General features: G+C 43.2%; 2 protein-coding genes across 4 annotated transcripts in view; one reads left to right on the top strand and one right to left on the bottom strand.

The window, feature by feature from the left end:
- Positions 1–6,456, top strand: part of GOPC (golgi associated PDZ and coiled-coil motif containing) — a 31,104-nt gene extending 24,648 nt beyond the window's left edge. For all 3 annotated transcript variants that reach the window (XM_059700159.1, XM_059700157.1, XM_059700158.1), the window contains 2 exons: positions 1,510–1,690; positions 2,091–6,456. In XM_059700159.1, the coding sequence (XP_059556142.1) occupies positions 1,510–1,690; positions 2,091–2,221 (312 nt within the window). In that variant the 3' untranslated portion in view covers positions 2,222–6,456. The remainder of the gene's footprint in view (positions 1–1,509; positions 1,691–2,090) is intronic.
- DCBLD1 (discoidin, CUB and LCCL domain containing 1) overlaps positions 2,989–16,269 on the bottom strand; it is a 63,682-nt gene continuing 50,401 nt past the window's right edge. The window contains 4 exon segments of the mRNA XM_059700153.1: positions 2,989–13,223; positions 14,742–14,861; positions 15,706–15,755; positions 15,980–16,058. Coding sequence (XP_059556136.1) covers positions 12,706–13,223; positions 14,742–14,861; positions 15,706–15,755; positions 15,980–16,058 — 767 coding nt within the window. The 3' untranslated portion in view covers positions 2,989–12,705.

Raw genomic sequence — 16,269 nt, 5'->3', positions numbered from 1 at the left:
CTGATTGGCTGGTGAGTGTAGTGAAGGGACGGTCAATTTACATGTTTCTCTTTTATTATATAGGATTAGAGACCTGGTGCACGAGATTCGTGCATGGAGGGGAGGAAGGGTCCCTCAGCCCAGCCTGTGCCTTCTTGCAGTCCGGGAGCCCTCAGGGGATGTCCAGCTGACGGCTTAGTGGGCCTAAGCAGGCAGTCTGATATCCTTAGGCTGCCATGGAGGCGGGAGAGGCTCCTGCCGCCACCACCGCTGTGCTCGCCAGCCGTGAGCTCGGCTTCTGGGCTTCTGGGCTTCTGGCTGAGCAGTGCTCACCCTGTGGGAGTGTACTGATCACCAGGTGGCAGCTCCTGCATTGAGCATCTGCCCCCTGTTGGTCAGTGCATGTCATAGTGACCAGTCATTCCACCGTTTGGTCGATTTGCATATTACCCTTTTATTATATCAGACTATTATATAGGATGACTCTAACTTGGAATATTTTAACATAATATATAATCTGTAATTTTTTACTTGCATCTAAAGTTGTTACTAAAGAATAATTGTATAAATATTACACATTTAGTGGAGTATGGTAGAAAGAGCAGGAATTTGGAGTCAAATTTCTACTTTTTTATTTTACTTGTTTATCATATTGAAAGTTATCTGCTTTCTCCAGGACTCTCGGGTTTTTCATTCATGTCAAAGAGACTACAGTAGTGATATTCTGAGACTAAAGGATGTGATTTTGCACAATAAATATGGTGATTACTGTTACTACTGACAGAATACCTTGTTAACACTGTGTCTGGTACTCAGTGAAAGTTAAGGTTCAAAACCTAGTCAGTAAGAAACAAAATCATTATGTAGAGGTTTGCTGAATTAGACAAGGAAAAGTTTGTGTGATGCCTTCAGGTATACCTTTAATATCTATTTAGATGGATTTGCTGAATTGGTATGTAAAGTACAAAATGGCAAAATAACTTAAACTGAATATTTGTTCCAGAATTCTATAAGTTGAGTAGTTAAGCATCCTTTTTTTTTAGATCTATAAGCAAAAATATTGTGATCAGTAGAAAGAACTATAATATTCAAAAGAATATAGAGAGGATTCCTGGAGTTGGTCTGGACATGATGGCCTCAAAGCTCTCTTTTACCTCTTGAGATTCTAGACCAGCCGTGGGCAAACTACGACCCGCGGGCCGGATCCCGCCCGCTTGAAATGAATAAAACTAAAAAAAAAAAAGACCGTATCCTTTCATGTAATGATGTTTACTTTGAATTTATATTAGTTCACACAAACACCCCCTCCATGCTTTTGTTCCGGCCCTCCGGTCCAGTTTAAGAACCCATTGTGGCCCTCGAGTCAAAAAGTTTGCCCACCCCTGTTCTAGACTGTCATTTGTTGCCTTGATAGGAAGCTACATCTGAGGTCTGACTACTGTTCCTCATCTCTCTCTACTACCCCAAAGAATTTAGAAATCCTTTTTTAATTACATAAGTTGACTTCCTTATTTTTTTTCTCCATTTTAGAGAGGAGAGATTGAATTTGAAGTAGTTTATGTGGCTCCTGAAGTGGATTCTGATGATGAAAATGTAGAGTATGAAGATGAGAGTGGACATCGTTACCGTTTATACCTAGATGAATTAGAAGGAGGTAGTAATCCTGGTGCCACTTGCAAAGACACAAGCGGGGAAGTCAAAGTGTTACAAGGTAAAAATCTCTAAATAATCTAAAAGTTATTATTAATAAAAATTAAAAATATAAAAGCCTCAGATGTTCTTCAGTAATTTATTTTTAAAATGTTTTTATTGATTTTAGAGAAAGAGGAAAAGAGAGAAAGAGAGAGAGAGAGAGAGAGAGAGATATCCATCGGCTGCCTCCTGCATGACCCCTACTAGGGATCGAGCCCACAGCCCAGGCATGTGCCCGGGAATCGAACCAGCAACCTTTTGGTGCGTGGGACGACACTCAATCCACTGAGCCACACCAGCCGGGCCAGTAATACTTTTAATTACAGTGGGCATTCATTCCTTTGTTTTGGCTCAGTAGAATCACAAGACCTTTTTTTTTAAGACTAGAAAGTAACAGCATTTTTTCCTCTTTCTTTTAGGATTTAATAAGAAGTCAGTAACTGATGGACATGAAAATGGAGACCTGGGAACTTCGAGAGAAACTCCGTTAGAAGACAGTGCTTCTAAATTAGATGATCTACACAGTCTGTATCAGAGAAAGTCTTGTTAAACTGACTATCCCCAGACAAGATTGTAAAATCAGACTATTCTGAACTTGGGGCACTAGGGAAGATGGCGACAAAGACTATACAAGCTCAAGGGAGGCTGTTTGTTGCCCAAATGAAAGGCGGGTACCTCAGGGCTTCGTGTGAACAATTCTAAATGCCTGAATCCCTGATTCTGTGGTATATCATAATTGGCTATTGCATGTAAAGCAATTTTGATTTTCTTAAAAAATTGTAAAGCACCAAAGCATGTATTTCCCAAAGGGATATTACTAGGCTCTTAAGTACCAAATGAAGCACTACTGTTTTATTTGGTTCCTCTCCCACCTAGTAGAAGGGATAGTGCTAACCAGTATTTTATAAGAAATAGCCTTTAAATTCAAGAGAATAAATGAATTCATGTTATATATTCCAGAATGTCAAGTGTGGTGTTTCAAAAGACAGAACTTGACTCAATGAGTTGCAGAAATGTAGGCTGGACTTAATTGTTTTTTTTAACTGAAAGAATGGCTTTGGGTTTTTTAAAATTTTATTTTGCATCCTGATATGTAAATCAGTTCTTGATGATCATTTATTGTGATGAGTTTGCCGTTCAGCTCTATGCAATGCAGTACAAAATAGGTTTCTTTAAGCAATCCTTATCAATCAGTGCTGCACCAAAATTGTTTCTGTAGTTACTGTACATTGTACTTTTCTGATTTTTCAAAAGAGACGCAGATAAGTGTAAATTCTTTGTTCCCAATTATGTTGATCTCTGTGCATGGTATTGAGCATTACGTTATTACTGTGTAGTCTAAAATGCTTTTTTTTTTTTCTGGGATCTACAAAAGACAGTTTTATACATTTTGAGTTGTTTATAAAGTGTGTCTTGCTGTGATAGTCCTGGCACTTACAAATACATTTTTCTGACAGTAAAAGCTCAAATTTATTACTATATCAACAAAATATATTGCATTCTAATAGCAGTTTTTCCTCAGAGTAACATTTCCTAGTCACCTGAAAAGCTGAGGTACTGGTAGGAAAGATAAGGTAAAGATATTTTCATACAGTAATTGTTCTGGTTGGCTTTTCACATCAGTGTCTGTTTGACTAAAGAGCGTTTCATATGCAAACTTCTGATGTGCTAGTTTTCTTATCCCAGGATTAAGCATGGAGTAGTGCTCTTTCCTTTACTGTTCTTGCAGCCACTGTACCTTGTTGGGGAAAGTGAAAATATTACTTTTAAAGAGGTGATAGTTTTGCCAGTATCACTGTTTTAAATGATATACATTTAAGGGACTATTAAGTGTGGGGAAAAGCCTGCCAGTACCTTAGAGTATTATCAGTTCTTCATTTCTAATGTTCAGATGTTATGTGATACAACACATTTTCTTGTCTTTCTTAGATGCACTATATATATTTGTTCATAAGTAAATCTGTAAAATGTATATACTTTATTTGGTGGTTTTGCTATTTATAAATTTTATGTTTTAACTATTGTTCATTTATGGTTTGTTTTGGTGGTTTTATTCATCTGAATATCTCCATGTTAATTTGTAATAGAAATGCACTTCATAGTATATATTGTTACTGATATTAAAATACTTTGTAGGATAAAGATGCCTCTAAGCAAAAGCTAGTATTTAATTGTACAACTGCATAAGCAAGCTACATGTTACTGTTTGCTCCTGACATGCTAGGCTAGGCCTCTTAAAAGAAAACAAATGCTTTCTCCTTATGCATTCCCCCAGCTGCAAACACGTACCCCCATGCATGACTTGAGCTCTGCACGCTGGAATTTAGCCAGTGTTCTCATGTAGAAAATTTGCATTGTAGCAAGTCTGAAAATGTTTTTTTGTGTGTGACTCAAAACCATGTTGTTTTTATTTTTTTAAAACAGAATGGGATGACTGGCATTTTTTCAGAGAATATCTATGACTGAATTCTTAGGAAATATTAGCTAAAACTTTTTGACTTTCAAGCACTGTCTACTGAGTCTATGAAGAATTTTTTTAGGGCCTTCAGTTGGCATATCTATAAAGGTGCTGTGTAATAAGATTGTGAGAGATGGTTATGATATAACTCCTTTCAAGGGCTGATGAACAGAATAAGAAAATTTCCAGGTAGTTAAAAATTAAACTTGCATGGGTCAGTTCCCTTTTCGTTCTGCTGCACCTTGGTTTGCACGGCTACTTGAGAGCACTGTCGCTCAGATGCTACTGTGAGCTTCCTGACATGTTAGAAACTACCCAGTTAAAAGTTCATTTTGGATATAAGGTCTTTAAGAATTAGACTTTTTCCAAAGGACTGAATGAGAAGCAGTTTTTTATTTTCACATGTATAGGAAAGAAACGCATAATACTGAAGTTTCTGGGGCAAAACCAAACACAAGGAGAGAACTGGCATAATCAGTTGAAAGGAAAGGAAACACTGCACACTCAGAGTAGCTGAGAAAAACTTTTCAATACAGTGTGACGGTTGTGTGTGTACAGCTACATGTTAACCTCTAAATGCTCTTCTAAGTATCTGTTCTGAATATGTTGGAAAAACAGGTCATTAGACTTACTAAAATAGATTTAAAAGAGATGAAAATTTGTAAGTCTTGGTGATTATACTGAACAGTTGTCAAAAGTTAGCACGGTTTGTCTTGGTGCTGGGTTTTTTTCCCCCCACAGTGAACTTATTTTGTTTTTCTGTTTAGAAACAAAATCTATTTAATTCATGCCTAAGTTGCACATAATTATAATTATAATTATAATTGATATCCTATTACACGTATCTGGTCTTCCACTTAGGCTCAGCCTCAGATAAATGTATTATATCTCGTTAAGTTGAGTTTATTATTTTTTTAATAAGCCTGTAAATAAAGATGGCATCTTCTACATTAAAAATGGTATCAATCTCAATTTTTTAATGAATTTTGTTTCACATTAAATACTTTGGTTTGTTAATTATTTCTAGTAGCTTCTATTATTTGTACCAACAAGTCATAAAGTTCATGCAAGGCCTGAACCTAGTTACTGTGGTAGAACAATTTTTTGGGGTAGGAATTAACTCATCTGAGGAACTGTTTAATCCAGTGGTTCTCAACCTTGGCTGCATGAGGCCCAGAAATCAGGATTTTAAAAAGATTCCCAGATGATTCTAATGTACAGCCAAGGTTGAGAACCACTGGTTTAACCTGAGCTAGTTAAAAGCACATTGGTTGGCCTGGCTGGTGTGGCTCACAGGTTGAGATTGACCTATGAACCAGGAGTGCACGGTTCAATTCCTGGTCAAGGCACATGTTTGGCTTGCAGGTTTGATCCCCTCTGGGGGCGTGCAGGAGGCAGCCAGTCAATGATTCTCATCATTGATGTTTCTATCCTCTCCCTCTCTCTTCCTCCCTGAAATTAATAAAAATATATTTAAAAACAAAACAAAAAACAAGTTTGGTTGGAAGACACTACTGGAGCAACTGTAGGACCGGCTTCTGTTGGAACTTAGCAGATGGCAAAAACTAGTCTCCTTGGGTTGGTTTTGTATTACAAAAATTAATAGCTATTGTTATCTGTGAGGATAACACTGATAATAATTAGAAAATCAATCCTACTAGATAGTGTGTAAGAGGATATTCTTCCATTTTATCATCTAAGCAGATATAATTTGGAAGTTCCCAAATTATTTGTAAAATAATTTTTAGAAACATCTGTAAACATTGATCAGGTGTTTTGTTTGTTTTTCAGGAGTATTACTTGTTATGAACATTTAAAAATAATTATTTTTGTCATGGACTAACCTTGATTTAGTCCTAATGTAATAATGCTGACTATGTATCAGTTTAAGCTCCTAATTAAACAAGTAATTTGGAAAAGTCTTTTCCAGAACAGTATCACATTAGATTGTTCAGTTTATGAAATGTAAAAGATTATTTGTATTCTCATTGTTAATCAACATTCTATTTTATGTGGGATTACAATTTTTTTTTAACTAAAAGGTATTACAAATGACTGTGTGGATGCTAAGTGTTTGTTTGATAATAAATCTTTTCCAGGTGTATTGTGAAAGCTGTGATCACTGCTGTGGCAGCCTGAGAAAGCATCTGTCATCCCCAGGAGGGCGCATGCGGACAAGGCCCGCCCAGCTGCTGCGCTCTGAAACCTATTGCTGCATCTCAACCACTGATCTTGAGAGGGAGTTTATGGCTTCGTGACTTTGGCTTGACTCCCTGACAGCCTTGCCAGACTCCCTTAGCATTACAATAAAGTTTAAGTTGCTTTCACCCAGGCTTCCTGCCTCCTTTCATTCACCTGGGGTCAGGCCTGCCTGAGATCTGGTTGCCTCCCAGCCTCCGACCAACCCCAGCTCCCTCCTGACTTTTCCTCACCCGCATTGCCCCTATTTAATCCTTGACATGGCTGAGCCCTTCTTGGTCGTGGTGTCTGCTTTTTGAAGGACTCGGACTAACAGTGGACCAGGGTGAGAGCTGAGGAAACAGTTTAATAGGAGATTAGGAAGTGGCTCATCTCCCACCTGGAGGGGAAAGAGGATGACCTTCTGGTCTGTATCTAGGATACATGCATTGCTTGGGACAGGTCATGGCCCAGTTACCGAATATTTCACAGAGGGTGTGCAGAGAAGAGTTAACATAACAGGCCTGAACCTGTTATCCTTACAAAGACCTGTTTGCAAGGTCGCCTTCGGCTAATGTCCAGCAATGAGGATTTTAGGAGTGTTTCCCGCATTTCTTAGCTGATAAGAGTTATTTACTGTGTCTGAGATGTATGTACAAACAACAGGGTTTATGTTGAACACTTGTTTTCCTTCTGGGAATCTGAGATTTTGGTGATGTGCCAGCAGAGTGCACCTATGTGATTGAGCCCCATAAGAACCCTGCCTCCCACGCCCAGGCTCAGGCCAGCTTCCCTGACGGCCGTCCTTTGTACATGTCACAGGTCATTGTGGGAGGAGTTAAGCTCATCCTGTGCGACTACGGAGACAGGACTCGGTGCTTGGGCCTGGCTTCCTCTGGTTTGTTCATGTACCTTTTCCCTAGGCTGATTCTGGTTGATGTTCTCTAATAAGCCATACTTGTGAGGACACGTCTATGCTTAGTCCTATGGTTTTTTTCTAGCAAATGACTCAATCTGAGGATGGTCTTGGACACTCCAGACACAAGTGGTAACTTGGACAAATGTCCTCATGGAGAGGAATTCTCTAGAAGTTCAGTGACACATGCATTTGCTAACATGGGGAGAACAATGCCTACAAGAATAGCAACGTTGGTTGGTTACTGCTGGGTTGTGTTGATGACCTGAAGAAGGATAATGAGACTAAGGGTTGTTAACAAGCTGTTAGTGCTGAAATAGGGGAGCCAGCGGACCTCTGGGAAGCTTACAAGGAGGCCCGGGTTGAAACAGCTGAGCTTCAGGCTGGCCATCTCATCGTTATGGCCCTGGTAGAGAAAACCTTGGGGACATGGTGCCATGGGGACATCTGGATGGATACCCCTGAGGACGTTGACTCTGCAGTGCCTACACCCTTGGTCTTACAGAAGTACCCCACCTCTTCCCTAATGAGTCACCTCTGTTAGGCTAGAAGGTGCTAGAGATGCTGCTACCCAACCCCCACCACCTCGCAGACAACTGTCCCCACTACTATTGGCTGCAAGGTTTATAGCCAGGATTAAATTCTAGCAAAACCTGGCTGTGGATGTGCAAGGGAGAAGACTGGACACCCAAAATGTAAGCGTTAGTACATTCTGGCAAGGGTTGAGCAAGCGTTACTGGGATTGGATTTTGAGAGAGCTTGATCAAGGACTAAATTCTCCAATTAAAAGAAAAAATTCAAGTTGATAAAAATAATCCAGCAACAAGTTGTTTATAAGGAACACACCTAAAACAAAGACACAGTTTGAAAGTAAAGAACCAAGATGGCAGCGTAGGTAAACACCTGTACTCACCGCTTCCCATAACCACATCAAAATTACAACTAAAATACAGAACAACCATCATTCAGAACCACCTGAAAGCTGGCTGAATGAAAGTCCTACAACTAGAGAAGTAAAGAAGAAAGCACACTGAGACTGGTAGGACGTGCAAAGGTGCAGAACGGGCTGGTCAGGCATCCCTGTGGGCTGTTTTGCAAATCAGGAGGGAGAGCACCTCTGTGGAGGCCGCCAGAGAGGAGCAAAGGGTCCCAGTCCCATACCAGACCCATAGCCCAGGGTCTCAGAGCTGGGAAGAGAAGTCCCCACAACCACAGGCTGTAAAAGCCAGCAAGGATTGTGGCTGAGAGACTAGGAGGTGGCTGGAATCCCAGGTATTCCTCTTCAAGGGCCCACATACAAACTTACATGGTCTGGCTTCCTCTGAGCTCCAGGACTGGGGGACTCAGACACATACAGCATTGGGGCAGGAACTTGGGGCAGCTTTCTCCAAGACAGGGGCGTGTGTAGGGGTCATTGTTTCTGTGCTGGGACCTTCCATTTCTCGGGGCTGACTGGCAGCCATATCAGCATGGCCCACACTGTTTGCTCTGCCCTGGAGATTCCTCGAGACTCTGCCTCATCCAATTTGCAGCCCCATCCAAGCTGTTTGCAGCAGCTTTTCCATATGAATGGCCTGTTCTGGCTCGGGCTTCAGAGCTAAAATTTCTCAAACAAGCTGCAGCTGGTGACAGCATGCCCCAAACCTATCAATAAAAGCCCCAAGACCCGGCACTAGCACCAGCCTGCCTTGCTTCACAGCTGGGCCTCGTCTGGGCACTTCCAAGCCCAATACAAATAGCAAATAGCAACCCTCTGCAGATCCCTCTGTAGCACCTGTGAGGTGGCCCCAGCCAGTGGCTAACTTTGTACCATCCTGGAGGCCCTAGAGCCAGTGTACCTGGTGAACAGCCTCAGACCATGCCAGATTACAACTCTGCACATCCATAAGTGGAAAACTCAAGAGGCAGACTCAGTGAGCACCAAAGCTCCACCGAAACAAGTCCTGCTCCATAGGGGTGTCTCCTGCACAGCAGTTCTCCCACTGTAGTCACAGCTGGTCCTCACAGCCAATTGGCCTGGAGGTCAACTCCTCCCAGTGATGCCAACAGCAATTAAGGTTCAACTACAAGACTGTGCACACAGGGGTGCACCTAGAGTGCCCAGCTCTGGGTTCAATTCCCAGTCAGGGCACATACCTAGATTGAGGATTTGGTCTAGGAGCATACAGGGGGCAACAGATGAATGTTTCTTTCACATCAATGTTTCTCTCTCTCTCCCTTCACCTCTCTTTAAAATCAATAAAACATACCCTCAGGTGAGGATAAAATAAAATCTGGCCTGTAAATAGGAAGGTAGATTAATGAACTATAAGAAGGAAAATTAGATATACAAAATGTAAAACAGACAAAAACTTGGATTCTATGGCTTTGGAAAGGTAAAATTTGCAATTTGGTAAAGTGACAGTAGGGGGCAGCAGATTCCAAATGTGATATTTCTGTCTATTAGAGCTGAAAGGCTTTATGAAGATTAAAATATAATACTCTGTCCTCGTATGCAATACATGTGTTCAAATGTTTACTTGTGGCCTCATGTGTAACACACATGTTCAGTAGAAAAAGTACTCCATTATGAGGATGAATAGGCTGAGGGCTAGAAAATTTATGTTATTTGTGGAGGGTCACAGGTAGTGTCAGAGCCGGGACTCAAATCCCACTCTTGATTCTACTTTTTAAAAAAATGTATTTTTATTGATTTCAGAGAGGAAGGGAGAGGGAGCGAGAGATAGAAACACCAATGATGAAAGAGAATCATTGATTGGCTGCCTCTTGCACATACCACACTGGGGATCAAGCCCACAACCCGGGCATGTGCTCTGACCAGGAATCAAACCATGACCTACTGATTCATAGGTAGACACTCAACCACTGAGCCATGCCAGCTGGGCTTAATTCTACTTTAATTGGCCACTTTCCAAGAGGAAAAGAGGAAATATAGATGAAATTGTCAGCTTTTCAATCTTTTTCCTCAATAATTATATTTCTTTTTTCTAAAACGACACAAGATTTGATGAAACCTAGGATTGATTCAGTTTTGATTTTCAGAAATGAAGGTTATGGTTGAGCTGGGTTTAAACTGCACTAGAAATAGTTTTTCTGTAGTTGAGTGTTAGAATGCCAGAACTGAAGTTCCATTGTAGGTTCTTAGGTCCTGGAGACTATAGCATTCCAATCCCTCCAACCCTACACACACACACACACACACACACACACACACACACACACACACACGACCTCTTCCTGTGTGCACACAGCCCCCATATTCTTTAGGAAGCAAAGCTGCAACAAGGATATTGGTGACGTCAGAGGAAGGTATAAATCTCACTAGGGGCCTCCCTAGGGTTACCCTTGCCATTGTTTAAGGCCGTTTTACTTCCACCTGGGGCTGTAACAAATGGGTTGCGAGCTTCTGAGGCAGAAAAATAGGAGAACTAAAGAAAAATTAAAAATGGATTTTTTTTTCAGGGGGAAAAGACAAAATAAACTGCCAGCTACTGGTAAACTAATCATGAACCAATAGAGTAAAAGCATGTTCAGAATGAAAAATACGGGAGAAAAGCCTCCCTCCTTTCCCACCCCTTGTAAACCTTACCCACTCCTTGCTGCCTTGGAGCCTCTCTCTGCCAAAATGCAAGTGAAGTGGCTGGTTCCACTGCGGTAGCAGGCAAGCTCTTGCCTGGCCTCTGCTTGTGCTAATCTGGTCATCTTCACTGATTCCCACAACTTGCCCCGCCTTCAGCTATTGTGTGGCCGATCAGAGTTTGGAACCAAGACCCATCTGACCCCAAGCCCATGCTTCTTGCACTGTCCCACTTGTCTGTTTTGGGAGCCTGAGCCACAAGTAGACACCAATGAGAGGCATAGGCCTTTGATTTGGCGTAGTTTATTATATTAGTATGCATATAAAACCATGTAAATGCCACAAAGTATCCCATTTATGCTCCAAAATAACCAACAGATAGTCTGTGACATTCCAGCACCCTCGCTATTATAATATTTACATTTTTCACAGAAAGTTATAATCATACAAGTAAGATTAAAATACATTATTTAGAGAAAGGATTTTTTGGGGTCCACATGTTCTATAAAAACAAACGAACATATTTTCCTCTTTGGCAAAAGAGGTGAAATCCCCCACAGTGATCTCACGAAGCAAACGCAAATAAAAGCCACTGGAGATGAGGTACAGCCGAGGTCTGGGCTCATGGGGAATTAGACACATACTCCGGAAAAGTGTTCCTTACAAAATCAGTTCGGTTCCCAACCACCTCAGCATAAAGAGGTCCACTTAGATTCGGCCTCGGCCACTTCTGTAAGAACACACAGAGTACAACGTGCTCTTTCTGGAAAAGAGAAAAAAGGCACGAAGAGTGTGGGCGTCTGACCTCAGCCATATTTTTACTCTGAGGTACAACAGCACCCGACACAGGGATTCAGACTGGAATTGCTGTGCCACCTTCATTTCGTTGGGAGAGCCCGCCCTCTGGGTTGCTGCTAGTCTCAGCATTTGGCTTTGCAGGTAGTTTGTAAAGGCGGATGTGCATGTGAAAGCCAGCCGCTGCCAGGTCTGACCTGAGGAAGAAGCGAAGTGTGATGTAGGCCAGTTCCTCTGGGATGCAGGTCTCCGGGGCAGGGCAGGGAGGTCCCCTGCAGGCAGAGGCCTGCCCAGTGCAGGCCCAGACCGGCCACTGCACATCCCCACCTGCACCGGAATCTAAAGGACCAGCAGTTGCTGAGGTGGTTGTGTGTGTGTGTGTGTGTGTGTGTGTGTGTGTGTGTGTGTGTTTAATCTACAATCATAATTGTTAACAACCACCCTGGTGTGCTTTTCATGCTTCAAGTAATTTAATTCCTTCCAGGAGAAGAATGCTAACAATGCTTTTAGTTCTAGTTATCAAAGGAAAGGAAATGAGACACAATAACAAGATTAAGTTTAAACAGACCCGCTGCTAACACAGTATCAGAGGAAATATCTTTAAAAAGTGAACACAGTATTATATACGTTTTTGCAACAGCTGCATTCCCCCCCCGCTTAACCTCCGTGCAGAACTCAAATCCGATAAAGCGAACTTAAGTTACTTTCACTCTTGTTAAATACAACTCTGTACAGACTGCACATTGCACACCAGAGCAGCTCAATATCACAGTTAGAGACATGAAAATGCCGTCTAAACATTTCCATGTCTAACAAAAATGTTTCTAGCCTAACCAAACCCAACAGACTCGCGCCCAAAGGGTCAGAACAAAACCAACTGCACAACTTTGTAAACAGTATGAGAGGTGGTCGCTGGGACTCCACCGCAGGATCCTATTAAATCACACACACACAATCACACCTACCCTCACACTCACACCTACCCTCACACACACACTCACATACACTCACAATCACATACACTCACACACACAGCTCCCTTCCTCCAGCGCCGCGCACAGCCCAGTGCTCAGTACCACAGCAGGCTTTTCACATTGTGTTCACTTGTGTTCACAGCAGAGCGGTCACGGCCGTCTGGTTGAGGGGTTTGAGGCAGTCTCGGGGGGCTGAGTAAGCATCATGCGTGGGAGGCTGGCAGTCGGGCTGTGCACACTCCGCCGAAAAGCAGCCCCCGGCTTTGGGCTGATCGTAGCCGGGGCCGGGGCCGGGGCCGGTGAGCACCGGGCTCTGTGGACTTTGATAGCCCGGGTTCGTGGCGCCCTCTCCGGCGGGGGCTGCAGAGAAGTTGCCAGAAGACAGGGAGTGCTTGTGCGTGGGCACGCGGTAGCCGCCCTGCGCCGAGAAGGTGTGCGCGCGGGCCAGGTGCCGCTCCACGATGGGCGTGGCGTACTCCGGCTCCGGGTTGGTCAAGGGCAGCGCGTACTCGTGGCTGCCGGGGAGAGGGCAGCGGTAGTGGCTGCCGGCCTCGCCGCTGGCCCCGGCCTCCCGGGCCTCGGTGTCCATGGGCCGGAAGGTGGAGCCCTTCCTCGTGACCGTCCCAGTGCCGATCATGACAGGCAGCTGGTAATCTGAAAGCAGAAGAGAAGACACGTCACGGGTGCGCCGCACGGGCGCACACACTGGCACACACTGGCGCACGCACGGGCTAGGCAGCTGTTCGCAGGGGAGGGTGCTCTGCTCAACCTACCCTCTACTGAGAGCCTGTGGGCCAGGCAGGATGAGGGAGGCCAAGAGGTACAAGGCACAGGTGGAGTTTGGTTGGGGAGATGCTCATCTCTGCCCCTGAGGCATCTCAGACAACCTTTCCACTGGCACCTCGCAGACTTTGATATACACTGAGTGGCCAGATTATTATGACCACCCCATCAGTAGAATGGAGTTAGTTATGCAAATAATAATAATAAAACCTTGAGAGTATTTGCTTAGGAAGTTTTCAATATTCAGTATTTTTGGAAGTGTCAATGAAGTACTGATGGGGTGGTCATAATAATCTGGCCACTCGGTGTATACATGCACCACCTGGGAACTTCCGGTTTAGTAGGCCTGGGGCGCGGCCTGAAAAGCTGCATTTCTAGGGAGCGCCTGGTGCTGCTGATCCTCAGCACACACCCTGAGAAGTCAGAAGCTAGAGCAGTGCTGCTACTCAGGGTGTGGTCTGGAGACGCCTGCATTATCTGAGCGCTGCCTGTGACAAATCTGCAGAGAAAGGGTCACACAAATTGAGAGCAAGTGTTTAGAAACCTACAGCAATTGGAGAGAGTAATTTTATGTCCCTTGAGTCTTATAAAAAAAGTAGAGCTTTGTAAACTGTATGTCTTTTTGAAAACTTCATTACAACTAACTCATATTGTATTTTACAAAAGTATTAGTCTTGGTGGATGAGAAATTTAAAAAACAAAAAAACAAAAGCAAAAATTGGATCTTTCCCCACAGACAGTTTGAAAAGTTTAACTCCCAATGCTCGTTGATCAGGGACGCCCAGGCCATTCTAACGCCGGAGGGGTTTTCATCTCTTCCCCCTCTCCTCAAGGGCAGGAGCCGTACTTCACTCATCGTTAGTCCCTCTTTCCTAGTGCCTTAATCAAAACCTATAACAAAACAGATCAATTAAGTTTCCAGATTTCAGTGGTACTTCAGGGCCTTTGCTTTGGGTGTCAGTACAGCCCCTGCAGGTGTAAGAGCCTCCTCGGCTGAATGGGGCTCTTGAGAAATATCTCAGTGTCAGTTTGCAACTCTGTACAGAAAACTTCACACATTACTAATTTAAATATGCGTGTGTATTTTTTATTGATTTCAGAAAGAGGAAGGGAGAAGGGGAGAGAGATAGAAACATCAATGAGGAGAGAGAATCATCCATTGGCTGCCTCCTGCTCGCCCTCTACTGGGGATTGGGCACACAACTTGGGCATGTGTGCTGACCGGGATAGAAGCATGACCTCCTGGTCCACAGGCCAACACTCAACCACTAGGCCACACCAGCTGGGCCACACAATACTGATTTAGAGGACCCCATCTAAACAGCAGGATTTTAGTCTTATTTTTCTCCTGGTCTCCCTTCTCCCAACAAGCAGAGGCCTGACACTTACCCGCCATATCCCTCGTGATGAGATCTAACTTTTGTGTCACCTCCTTCTCATTATCATAGCTGATGGTAAACTCAGCCGACTGATGTCTGGCAAAGGGATGTTTAATCTGCTTCCAACAGTCTGGAACAAAGACGACAGGAAATAAGGTGATAGCTTAGAAGTACAGCACACATTCTCCACTGCTCCATGACGTGTTCCTCCATGAGCCACAGGTCAGGCTGCCGTCTGCCGGCTGACCTTGTGATGAGTTCACAGGCACATGCTTCAGGTATGTGTGTTAGAAACCGCACACTGAGGCTGTTATATCCTCAGCAGACACTATTCCAGCCGTGCTTTCCACTGTGCCTTTAAAATGTCTCTGTGTGCCCATCAGGTCCCATATCCTCCCAGCGTTAGACCACCTGGTTTTCCATGGCATTTGTGACCCCAAGGAGTCAACACAGCTGGCTGTTTAGACCCAGTGAAGGTGGAGTCCCAAGCTGTTTCTGAGATGCTCAGGGGCCCTGCCCCAAGGCCTTCTCTCTGGACTGCTGCCGACACATTGCTTGGGCATCTTGTGTCCTAAGGATTCTCTGAAACCCAAACACAAGCCCTGTCTAGTCCTCCCCCCACTTTCCCAGAGAGCAAAATACAAGGGAAGCCTGCAGATGCTGAGTGCTGGACAGTGTTAAGGTCACAGTTCACAGATGGGGCTTTTCTAACTTCTCCTTGATTCCAGGCAATGTGTTGGCCTAAACCCCAGTGCCAAAAAGAAGGAAAAAGAATGTTGATAAATGATGGGATGAAGTTGAACAAAAGTAAAAGTAAACTGCTCTCTGAATTAAAAATATATTCTTTCCTTATACATTTGTTAACTTAAAGGCTGTAGATTTTATTTTATTTTAAAAGACCGAATGGTGCTTTTAATCAGCAGATCCTATCCCTTCCTCAAAGAATAAAATTGAAGATAGAAATTTCAACCCACCTGTTTTTTGGGCTTTAGCAGATGCATAAGGAGTTCCTTTCTTCTTCCTCCTAGCAAGACAAAAAAATCCTACTGAAAAGGTTTCTAAATGAAACCTTTACTGTTTATAAAATAATACCTGAAATTTCAACCTCTAACCAACATGTTTATAAAATACAAGTTAATATTTTATCTTGGAAGGAGTAATGTCTTTCTCCACATGAGCATCTGCAGGATAAACTTTTTGTTTTTGTGATTTTTTACATAAGTAGAGAAGAAATGTGAAGTCACGTACTTTCTAAGGACCGCAAGGATTCCAACAATCAGCAGGGCAAGGAGCAGCAGCAGAGCAGCCACCATTGCGACCTTTGTTCCTAAGAGTGGAAGCAGCACATTACAACAGAAACGACCTGCAACCCCATTTCATGATCTAAAACTCAACCTTGATTTGAAAATTCTTCCAAGGGTTAATGCACGAGGAAAGAAATACATTTATGGACATTGGAAAGCAAGAAAAAAGAATTCAAAATTCTGGTTAAGGTTTAGGGAAATAAAATTCATTCCCTCCCCCCTACTGCCAAAGCA

Source organism: Myotis daubentonii, chromosome 6 (genome assembly GCF_963259705.1).
Source record: "Myotis daubentonii chromosome 6, mMyoDau2.1, whole genome shotgun sequence".
Classification (NCBI taxonomy): domain Eukaryota; kingdom Metazoa; phylum Chordata; class Mammalia; order Chiroptera; family Vespertilionidae; genus Myotis; species Myotis daubentonii.
Note: the sequence above shows the minus strand (reverse complement) of the source record. Positions and strands in the feature narration are given on the sequence as shown.